Source organism: Bubalus kerabau, chromosome 3 (assembly GCF_029407905.1).
Source record: "Bubalus kerabau isolate K-KA32 ecotype Philippines breed swamp buffalo chromosome 3, PCC_UOA_SB_1v2, whole genome shotgun sequence".
NCBI lineage: Eukaryota > Metazoa > Chordata > Mammalia > Artiodactyla > Bovidae > Bubalus > Bubalus kerabau.
This window is the reverse complement of record NC_073626.1, coordinates 144,076,118-144,088,217: the sequence shown is the minus strand read 5'-3', so window position 1 is coordinate 144,088,217 and position 12,100 is coordinate 144,076,118. Positions and strand designations below refer to the sequence as shown.

Here is a 12,100-nt window from a genome sequence, read left to right as displayed (position 1 = left end):
TCAAAGCCTCTGAGATAATTGGGCAGGATTGTGCTATGATAAGATGAATCAGTTAGCATTTGCTAATACAGAATTTGTATTTTAGGGAAATTGGGAGACTTTTTGGTTAAGGGACTTTGGACTTTGGGCTGTCATTGAAAAGTCAGTATTTTATTAGAGCCAGTGGTCACCCCACCTTATAATTCTTAAAATTTTTTAAAGTCCATATCACTTTGCAGTTGATAGACTATAATGAATTCCAATAAACAACTGATCTATTTCCTGGGGATATCCTCTTACACCCCCTGAAATTAAACATTATGTCATTTGTCTTGTAATCTTTTTCTCTCATGCATTCAGCATTCAGAAACCCTATCAATTCTTGGATCTTCTCTCCCTGGAACATCAGCTCCTAGCCAGGGTGTTAGTACTATTTAAACAGTACTATTTCTCACAAATTTTGCTTTTCTCACAAACCCATATTCTTCTTGTCTTCTATAATTTTTTAAAGTGTTAAAAGAAGTTATGAAGGCAGAGAAAAGTGTTTTAGCTCTTTAAACATTTCTCCAATATGTTTTCTTTTTATTTTTTCCTTCTAGGAAAGTAATATCAATGAGATACCAGAAAGCCAATTGGAAGAGAGACCTACAGATACTGTAACATCAGGTTATATAACTAACTTACTTTTGTATTCATTATTAAGATAATTAAAACAGGGTGGTTATATTACAAAAAGCAAACCAGTAATCTGCTTTAAGTAGATTTCATTTTTTGTTAGGGAATAAAAATACATTTCATTATAGTCTTGGTATATAGTATTTATTTTGTAACACTCCAAAGAAAAGAATTAGACCCAATAAAGAATTATTTTTATTTTTGATACTCCTTTCCTCCTTTAAGGACAAGAAAAAAGTTAAATCTTATCTATAGTCTATGAAAAGGTATGTGACCTATTGATTTCTTTTATGTGGAGGGTGTATATGTGTGTGTAAGAGAAATGGAAAAGGGAAAAAGTTGGACAGGAAATAAAGTTAGTGTTAAACCTGAGAACTTCATACAAATTATCAGTGCATGTGTGCATGCTAAGTCGCTTCAGTCGTGCCCGACCCTGTGGGACCCCATGGACTGCAGCCCACCAGGCTTCTCTGTCCATGGGACTCTCTAAGCAAGAACACTGGAGTAGATTGCCGTTTCCTTCTCTACAAATTATCAGTAACATATTTAATTAATAAAAGATATTGTTCATGCAGCTTTAAGAAAAATCTATTAAAAGGTTCACTTAGTAAATTAAAATAGATGCATAATACTCTATCTTCAAAATCTTGGATTCTGCTGATGTGGATTAATGATTTATTGTTATAAGTTTTTGCCACAGGTTATTTATCTAATTCTACTTCTCCAGCTACCTCAGCCTTTGGTATATTCATTTCCTAACCTCTGAGGATCAACCAGCCTAGCAGAGCTATTTCATCTCTAATCTGCCCTTTAACTGAAACATTCAAGTTTTAGGTTGTAGCAGAATCACAGCTTCCCTCTTTAATACCACTGTTGAATATTGGAGGTTAACCTTTCTCACTCACTAGTGGTTGCTAGCTTTATTTTTCTTTAATTTTTTTCAATTATCCTAGGAGTTTATTTCAGATCCCATTGGATCCTCTGGTGACTTCTTTCCTTTTGGCATTCCAATAGCTTCCTGTAGTTACAGCTAAGTGATTTACTGATCACTATGTTCCAGGCATGTTACTTGGATTATATAAATCAGTCCTCACAGCAGTCAACTGAGGATGCTATTATTATTTATCCACATTTTCACAGATGAGAAAACTGAGGATCAAGTCAGTGAGAGGTCACATAGCCATTAATTTGAACCTTGTCTGTTTGATCCAAGAGCTCAAGCTTTTAGCCACTTTGCTGCACATGTTTATGTATACTTGTACCATTCCTATAAGATAAACTGTCTCTAATCTGATTTACTTGTGAGAAAACCAAGGCTCAGAAAAATGAGCTAACAGTAGTCATGCAGCTAATAGTGACCTTAATAAATTCTGTTTTTATTAGACTTAGGCATTCCATTTTGTCTCTGTATTTAATCCCTTTCCCCTTTTAGACTTTTTTTCTTTGCTAAATACATATTGTTTATATTTCTAAAGTGAAAGTGTTAGTCACTCAGTTGTGTCCGACTCTTTGTGACCCCATAGACTGTAATCCACCAAGCTCCCCATGTCCATGGAATTCTCTAGGCAAGAATACTGGAGCGGGTTGCCATTTCCTTCTCCAGGGGATCTTCCCAACCCAGGAATTGAATCTGGGTCTCCCGCATTGCAGGTAGACTCTTTACTGACTGAGTCACCAGGGAAGGCCAACATATTTCTTCCCTGGTGGCTCAGATGGTAAAGCATCTACCTACAATGTGGAGACCCAGGTTCGATCCCTGGGTTGGGAAGATCCTCTGGAGAAGGAAGTGGCAACCCACTCCAGTACTCGTGCCTGGAAAATCCCATGGACAGAGGAGCGTTGTAGGCTACAGTTCATGGGGTTGCAAAGAGTCGGACACAACTGAGCGACTTCACTTTCACTTTCAGGAAGATTTTGCAAGTGCTTCAGTTAGCCTCTGTTGAGAGGTCTTAGTTTTTTGGTTATATACAGCCTTATTCTAATCTCTTTTTCCAAACCAACCTTATCACTGACCATCTGGGATTTATTTTATTTCCTCTTGATTTTTACCAAGATATACTCAGTTTTCATTCCAATCCCAAAGAAACGCAATCCAAAAGAATGTTTATACTACTGCACAATTATACTCATTTCACATGGTAGCAAAGTAATGCTCAAAATTCTCCAAGCTAGTCTCTAACAGTATATGAACCGAGAACTTTCAGATGTTCAAGCTGGATTTAGAAAAGGCAGAAGAACCAGAGATCAAATTGCCAACATCCGTTGGATCATAGAAAAAGCAAGAGAATTCCAGGAAAATATCTACTTCTGCTTCCTTGACTATGCTAAAGCCTTTGACTGTGTGGATCACAACAAACTGTGGAAAATTATTAAAGAGATGGGAATAACAGACCACCTTACCTGCCTCCTGAGAAACCTGTATGCAGGTCAAGAAGCAACAGTTAGTGCAGATGACAGATGTGCAGATGACATTACCCTCATGGCAGAAAGCAAAGAAGAACTAAAGAGCCTCTTGATGAAAGTGAAAGAGGAGAGTGAAAAAGCTGACTTAAAACCGAACATTCAAAAAACAAAGATCATGGCATCTGGTCCCATCACTTCATGGCAAATGGATGGGGAAACAATGGAAAGAGTGAGAGACTTTATTTTCTTGGGCTCCAAAATCACTGCAGATGGTGACTGCAGCCATGAAATTAAAAGACGCTTGCTCCTTGGAAGAAAAGCTATGACATATCTAGATAGCATATTAAATAGCAGAGATATTATTTTACTGACAAAGATCCATCTAGTCAAAGCTATGGATTTTCCAGTAGTCATGTATGGATGTGAGAGTTGGACCATAAAAAAGGCTGAGCACCAAAAGAATTCATGCTTTTGAACTGTGGTGTCAGAGAAAAGGCTTCTCCGACTTTGAATTATGGTGTCGTTTCTCAAGGAGATCAAACCAATCAGTCTTAAAGGATCAGATCAGATCAATCGCTCAGTTGTGTCCGACTCTTTGCGACCCCGTGAATCGCAGCACGCCAGGCCTCCTTGTCCATCACCAACTCCTGGAGTTCACTCAGACTCATGTCCATCGAGTCAATGATGCCATCCAGCCATCTCATCCTCTGTTGTCCCCTTCTCCTCCTGCCCTCAATCCCTCCCAGCATCAGAGTCTTTTCCAATGAGTCAACTCTTCACATGAGGTGGCCAGAGTACTGGAGTTTCAGCTTCAGCATCATTCCTTCCAAAGAAATCCCAGGGCTGATCTCCTTCAGAATGGACTGGTTGGATCTCCTTGCAGTCCAAGGGACTCTCAAGAGTCTTCTCCAACACCACAGTTCAAAAGCATCAATTCTTCGGCGCTCAGCCTTCTTCACAGTCCAACTCTCACATCCATACATGACCACAGGAAAAACCATAGCCTTGACTAGACGGACCTTTGTTGGCAAAGTGATGTCTCTGCTTTTGAATATGCTATCTAGGTTGGTCATAAGGGAGATCAGTCCTAAATATTCATTGGAAGGACTGATGCTGAAGCTGAAGCCCCAATACTTTGGCCACCTGATGCAAAGAGCTGACTCATTAGAAAAGACCCTGATACTGGGAAAGATTGAAGGCAGGAGGAGAAGGGGACAACAGATGAGATGGTTGGATGGCATCACCAACTCAATGGACATGAGTTTGAGCAAGTTCTGAGAGATGGTGAAGGACTGGGAAGCCTGGCAGGCTGCAGTCCATGGGTTTGCAAATCGCTGGACATGACTGAGTGACTGAACAACCAATATTATATGCCTGTTTCAATGTCTTATATTGATGTATCTGAAGTGTTATCATATTATATTTTTTCACTTTATACTTATTCATTTACTCCTCCATCTTCCTAGAGATTCGTCAGCCTGTTTTTATAACTATGTAGTGTCTATGTTTGAATAGCTGCTTTGATTTAAATTGCACTTATTCTTGGTGAGAAAAATTGTAATGATATTTTATTAATGCATAATGTTTATTATTTTATATATAATAAAATAATTCTATAAATTTCTTAACAGGTATCTCTCTTATAAAGGAGGAAGCTGAGACTATTCCAAGTGAGGTAAGGAAACTTGAAAGAGAACCTCTAATAGTTACTGTTTTATAAAGGGGTGAAATATTTGTAAACAAAATATTTATAGATGGAAGGAAAAAAGCACTCAAGAAGTTATTTAGGTCTTCATGGTTATTTCTGATAAGCAATATTGTACAGTTACGTGATTCATTTAAGTTAAATTATACTGTTAAAGGGGAAGTTTCAGCATTAAATTGTAACATTTTAAAGTATATATGACTACAGGGGACAAAAGGTGTTTACAAACCAAAGTGGGGGGAAACAAGTTAAAAAAAAATCATGAAGTTCTACATCTTAGATATGGATGCCACAGACCTAACTATATTCTGTACTTTTCCTCTGTAACTATATACTCTCTGTAATATGCAATCTCCATAACAGTAGTCTATATTTTATAATATATTTCACATAATATTATTTACTTTTTAGCTAATTTTACATAAGGTATCAATTCCAAAAGCCAGTGGACCCCTATGGAAACCAATAAAATATAAAAGGTTCTTTTGTACTACTTGACAAATAGGATTTAATGATTTCTATCTATTCTTGGGTCACTGGGTCCCCAAATACCAGTTGAAGAGTCAATATACACTGTTTTCCATAGTCCAAGAAGAGACAAAAAAGGCAATATAGGGAACTTTTCATACACCTAATTTACTTGTCTTAACAGACTTTTATCCTTTATTTTATGATATTATTACTTGTAATATTTTACTATTAAAATTTCTTTTATTATATAATTGTGTTTTTATGATACTGTTCTTTGTATTATTTTGCTATTAATATTTCTTTTGTTATGATATATTGGTGATAGTATAATAACAGTAAAATATCAGACACCTCGATTTTCCTTCTTTGAGATGTTGCTGATTTATAAAATATGAATATATGAGAGCTACTGCTTTATAATGCAGTATGATCATTTTTATGGATAATCTCTGTAGTCCATGGCTGCAGGCAAGTAGAGAATTTTTCAACTCTTAAGGAATGTAATAATTTACAAATATTGATGATAACTTTTATAATAAAGAAGTACAAATGATTTTAAATCCAGTTTAGTTTGTTTTAAAGAATTTAATTGGCAATGATTAATTGGTAGCTGTCTTATTGATATATTTTCTAGTTACTGGATAATGATGATAAGAAAGGCCTGAGTCTACCAACTTTGAACCAGTCAAGTAAAGATGATTCAAGTGTTGTTGCTCCTAAAACTGACATGCCATCAAAGGAAACAGATACTCCATTGTCCACTATTCCTAGGCTGCCAATAACAGAAGAGAACCAAATACCACCTTTAGAGGAACACCAGCAAGAAGCCATGCCAGTGAAAAAAATGAAAAATCTCTTCTTTCTACCAGAAGAAAAATTAAAAGATAGATACCCAGGCCTTTTGAAAACTGACTCATATCCATCAGAGGTAAAGTTGAAAAATATCCATATGAATCCAAGTAGAATAAAAAGGAGGAACTTGGATTTATCTCCAACAGAAATTCAGTGGCAAAGCAAAAGTCTAAGCTTAGCTTGAAAGAAGAACACAAGCTTAGTTTCCCCAGATTCAAAATCAAAAGGTAGCTTTCAAGGCAGGGATGCAAAGAAAGACTTTGAATAAAGGTATCTGCCATCATATTAGAAGTATAAGACTAGGAAAAACAAAAATTCATTAATAAAAATTAAATACAAAAAATTGGAAATGTATTCAGATGTCTCCAAGTAGAAGTGTGTCTAAGTATATTAAATATTCCTACCATACTTATAATCATCAAGTAAAGGAGAAAAAGCCCCTGAAGGAAAACTGATGTGAGAAACCAGTAATACAAACTAGTCTCATCAGTTCAGTTCAGTTCAGTTCAGTTGCTCAGTTGTGTCTGACTCTTTGCGACCCCATGGACTGTATCATGCCGGGCTTCCCTGTCCACCAACTCCCGGAGCTTGCTCAGACTCATGTCCATCAAGTCGGTGATGCAATCCAACCATCTCATCCTCTGTCATCCCCTTCTCTTCCTTCCTTCAATCTTTCTTAGAATCAGGGTCTTTTCTAGTAAGTCAGTTCTTCACATCAGGTGGCCAAAGAATTGGAGCTTCAGCATCAGTTCTTCCAATGAATATTCAGGACTGATTTCCTTTAGGATGGACTGGTTGGATCTCCTTGTTGTCCAAGGGAGTCTCAAGAGTCTTCTCTAACACCACAGTTCAAAAGCATCAATTCTTTGGCACTTAGCATTCTTTATGATCCGACTCTCACATCCATATGTGACTACTGGAAAATCCATAGCTTTGACTAGACAGACCTTTGTCAGTAAAGTAATGTCTCTGCTTTTTAATATTCTGTCTAGGTTGATCATAGCTTTTCTTCCAAGGAGCAAACATCTTTTAATTTCATGGCTGCAGTCACCATCTGCAGTGATTTTGAAGCCCAGGAAAATAAAGTCTGTCACTGTTTCTATTGTTTTCTCATCCATTTGTCTTGAATTGATGGAACCGGATGCCATGATCTTTGTTTTTTGAATGTTGAGTTTTAAGCCAGCTTTTTCACTCTCCTTTTTCCCTTTCATCAAGAGGCTCTTTAGTTCTTCGCTTTCTGCCATGAGGGTGGTGTCATCTGCATATGTGAGGTTATTGTTATTTCTCCCAGCAATCTTGATTCCAGTTTGTGCCTCATCCAGCCTGGCATTTCACATGATGTACTCTGCATAGAAGTTAAATAAGCAGGGTGACAATATACAGCCTTGATGTACTCCTTTTCTCAATTTGGAGCCAGTCTGCTGTTCCATGTTCAGTTCTAACTGTTGCTTCTTGACCTGCATACAGATTTCTCAGGAGGCAGGTAAGATGGTCTGGTGTTCCTGTCTCTTTAAGAATTTTCCACAGTTTGTTATGATCCACCTAGTCAAAGACTTTGGTGTAGTCAGTAAAACAGAAGTAGATGTTTTTCTGGAACTCTCTTGCTTTTTCGATGCTCCAATGGATGTTGGCAACTTGATCTCTCTTTTTTCGGCCTTTTCTCAATCCAGCTTGAACATCTGAAAGTTCTTGCTTCACTGGTGAAGAATTATGAGCGTTATTTTGCTAGCCAGTGAGATGAGTGCAATTGTGCAGTAGTGTTAACATTCTTTGGCATTACTTTTCTTTGGGATTGGAATGAAAATTGACCTTTTCCAGTCCTGTGGCCACTGCTGAGTTTTCCAAATTTGCTGGCATATTGAGTGCAGCACTTTCACAGCATCATCTTTTAGGATTTGAAATAGCTCAGCTGGAATTCATCACCTCCACTAGCTTTATTGTAGTGACACTTCCTAAGGCCCACTTGACTTCACATTCCAGGATGTCTGGTTCTAGGTGAGTGACGAACCATCGTGGTTATCTGGGTTGTAAAGATCTTTTTTGTATAGTTCTGTTGTGTATTCTTGCCACCTCTTCTTAATATCTTCTGCTTCTGTTAGGTCCCTACCATTTCCATCCTTTATTGTGCCCATCTTTGCATGAAATAGTCCCTTGGTATCTCTCATTTTCTTGAAGAGGCCTTTCCCATTCTGTCACTTTCCTGTATTTCTTTGCATTGATCACTTAGGAAGGTTTTCTTATCCCTCCTTGCTATTCTTTGGAACTCTGCATTCAGATGGGTATGTCTTTCCTTTTCTCCTTTGCCTTTCACTTCTGTTGTTTTCTCAGCTATTTTAAGGCCTCTTCAGACAACCATTTTGCCTTTTTGCCTTTCTTTTTCTTGGGGATGGTCTTGGTCACTGCCTCCTGTACAATGTCACAAACCTCCGTCCATGGTTTTTCAGGCACTCTGTCTATCAGATCTAATCCCTTGAATCTATTTATCACTTTCTCTGTATAGTCATAAGGGATTTGATTTAGGTCATACTTCAATGATTCAGTGGTTTTCCCTACTTTCTTCAATTTAAGTCTGAATTTGGCAATAAGGAGTTAATGATCTGAGCCACAGTCAGCTCCCGGTCTTGTTGCTGACTGTATAGAGCTTCTCCATCTTTGGCTGCAAAGAATATAATCAATCTGATTTTGGTATTGACCATCAATACAAATGGATATCGGTGATGTGTATGTGTAGAGTTATCTCTTGTGTTGTTCAAAATGGGTGTTTGCTATGCCCAGTGCATTCTCTTGGCAAAACTCTATTAGCCTTTGCCCTGCTTCATTTTGTACTCCAAGGCCAAACTTGCCTGTTACTCCAGGTATCTCTTGACTTCCTACTTCTGCATTCCAGTACCTTACGATGAAAAGAACATCTTTTTTTGGTATTAGTTTTAGATGGTCTTGTATGTCATCATAGAACTGTTCAGCTTCGGATTCTTCAGCATTTGTGGTTGGGGCATAGACTTGGATTACTGTGATATTGAATGGTTTGCCTTGGAAACAGAGATCATTCTGTCATTTTTGAGATTGCACCCAAGTACTGCTATTTGGACTCCACTGTTACTATGAAGGCTACTCCATTTCTTCTAAGGGATTCTTGTCCACAGTAGTAGATACAGTGGTCATCTGAATTAAATTCACCCATTCCAGTCCATTTTAGTTCACTGATTCCTAAAATGTTGATGTTCACTCTTGCCATCTCCTATTTGACCATTTCTAATTTACTTTGATTCATGGATCTAACATCCCAGGTTCCTATGCAATATTGCTCTTTATGGCATTGTACTTTACTTCCATCACCAGTCACATCCACAACTGGGTGTTGTTTTCACGTCATTCTTTCTGGAGTTATTTCTCCACTGTTCTCCAGTAGCATATTGGGTGCCTACCGACTTGCGGAGTTCATCTTTCAGTGTGATATATTTTTGTTTTTTCATAGTATTCATGGGGTTCTCAAGGCAAGAATACTGAAGTGGTTTGCCATTCCCTTCTCCAGTAGACCACATTTTGTCAGAACTCTCCACCATGACCCATCCGTCTTGTGTGGCCCTACATGGCATGGCTCATAGTTTCACTGAGTTTGATAGGGCTATAATCAATGTAATCAGTTGGTTAGTTTTCTGTGATTGTGGTTTTCATTCTGTTTGCCCTGTGATGGATAATGATAAGAGGCTTGTGGAAGCTTCCTGATGGGGGAGACTGACTGTGGGGCAATCTGGGTCTCGTTCTGATGGGTGGGGCCATGCTCAGTTCAGTCTCTCAGTCATGTCTGACTCTTTGCAACCCTGTGGACAACAGCATGCCAGGCTTCCTTGTCCATCTCTAACTCCTGGAGCTTACTCAAACTCATGTCCATCGAGTTGGTGATGCCATCCAACATTCTCATCCTCTGTTCCCTCCTCCTCCTGACTTCAATCTTTGCAAGCATCAGGGTCTTTTCCAGTGAATCAGTTCTTCACATCAGGTGGCCAAAGTATTGGAGTTTCAGCTTCAGCATCAGTCCTTCCAATGAATATTCAGGACTGATTTCCTTTAGGATGGACTGGTTGAATCTCTTGAGAGTCTCTCCAAGAGACTCTCAAGAATCTTCTCCAACACCACAGTTTTAAAAGCATCAATTCTTAAGCTCTCAGCTTTCTTTATAGTCCAACTCTCACATCCGTACATGACTACTGGAAAAACCTTAGCCTTGACTAGATGGATCTTTCTTGGCAAAGTAATGTCTCTGCTTTTTGATATGCTGTCTAGGTTGGTCATAACTTCCCTTCCAAGGAGTAAGCGTCTTTTAATTTCATGGCTGCAGTCGCCATCTGCAGTGATTTTGGAGCCCCCAAAATAAGGTCTCTCAGTGTTTCCATTGTTTTCCCATCTATTTGCCATGAAGTAATGGGACTGGATGCCATGGTCTTAGTTTACTAGGCTATGCTCAGTAAATCTTTGATCCAATTTTCTGTTGATGGGTGGGTGTTTGGCCTGAGGCCAAACTTTGTAGGAGTAATGCCAGCAATGGTGACCTTCTTCAAAAGGACTTATGGCTACAGGGGCTATTCAGTGCCCCTGACCCTGCAGCAGGCCACTATTGACCCACACCTTTGCCGGAGACTCCTGGACACTTATAGGCAAGTCTGGCTCAGTCTCTTATGGGAACATTGCTCCTTTCTCCTGGGCCCTGGTGCACATAAGATTTTGTTTGTGCCCCCAAGAGTCTGTTTCCCTAGTCCTGTGCAAGTTCTGTAATGAAATCCCACTGGCCTCCAAAGTCAAATTCCTGGGGGTTCTCCATCCCTTTGCCATATCCCCAGGTTGGAAAATCTGTTGTGGGTTCTAGAACTTTCTTAACAGTGCAAGAATTTCTTTGGAATAATTTTTCTGCAGTTTGTGGGTCGTCTGCTTGGTGGCTCTTATGGTGGGGCCATATGGTGGGGCCCAACTAGTCTCATGGGTTGGTATAAAATTCAGCTGAAAGTATAACAGCAATAGCAAAATCTAAATTCAAAGGAAAACCTGAGAGGTTATCTCAGTGGAAAGAATTTTTTTTAAATTGTATGTTATTTCTTTCTTTCAAAAAAAATTTTATTGGCATACAGTTTCTTTACAATGTTGTGTTAGTTTCAGGTGTACAGAAAAGTGAATCAGCTGAGTATATACATATATCCACTCTTTTTTGGATTTCCTTCCCATTTAGGTCACCACAGAACACTGAGTTGAATTCTCTGCTATACAGTAGGTTCTCATTGTAGTGTCAATACCAATCTCCCAATTCATCCCACCTTCCCCCTCTCCCCATTGGAGTCCATACATTTGTTCTCTATGTCTGTGTCTCTATTCCTGCTTTGCAAATAGGTTCATCTGTTCCATTTTCCTAGATTCCACATGTATGCTTTAATATGCAATATTTTTCTTTTTCTGACTGACTTCACTCTGTTTGACAGTCTTTAGGTCCATCCACATCTCTGAACATGGCACAGTTTCATTCCTTTTAATGGCTGAGTGATATTCCATAGTATATATGTGCCACATCTTCTGTATCCATTCCTCTGTTGATGGACATTTAGGTTGTTTGTACGTCCTGGCTATTGTAAATAGTGCTGTAGTGAGCATGGGGGTGCATGTATCTTTTGGAATTATTGTGTCCTCCGGGTGTATGCCCAGGAGTGTGATTCCTGTGTCAAATGTAAGTTCTATTTTTAGTTTTTTAAGGAACCCACATACTGTTCTCCATAGTGGCTGCACCAATTTACATTCCCACCAACAGTGTAGGAGGGTTTCCTTTTTACCACATCCTCTCCACCATTTGTTCTTTGTAGGCTTTTTCATGATGGCCATTCTGACTAGAGTGAGGTGGTACCTCGTCAGAGTTTATATATTTTGTTTCATTAGATATTAGTGCAAAGGCTTATTATCCCATTTTACCTGGAAGTTTCTGTAGTTCAAATGCAGCTTCAATAAATAATTTCTGGGTTTTAATGAAATATTAGT

General features: G+C 38.6%; 1 protein-coding gene across 1 annotated transcript in view; it reads left to right on the top strand.

Annotated features, from left to right (window-relative positions):
* Positions 1–12,100, top strand: part of C2CD6 (C2 calcium dependent domain containing 6) — a 136,609-nt gene that overhangs the window by 54,598 nt on the left and 69,911 nt on the right. Inside the window, exons 11-13 of the mRNA XM_055573105.1 lie at positions 579–645; positions 4,689–4,732; positions 5,868–6,161. Of these exons, the coding sequence (XP_055429080.1) occupies positions 579–645; positions 4,689–4,732; positions 5,868–6,161 (405 nt within the window). The remainder of the gene's footprint in view (positions 1–578; positions 646–4,688; positions 4,733–5,867; positions 6,162–12,100) is intronic.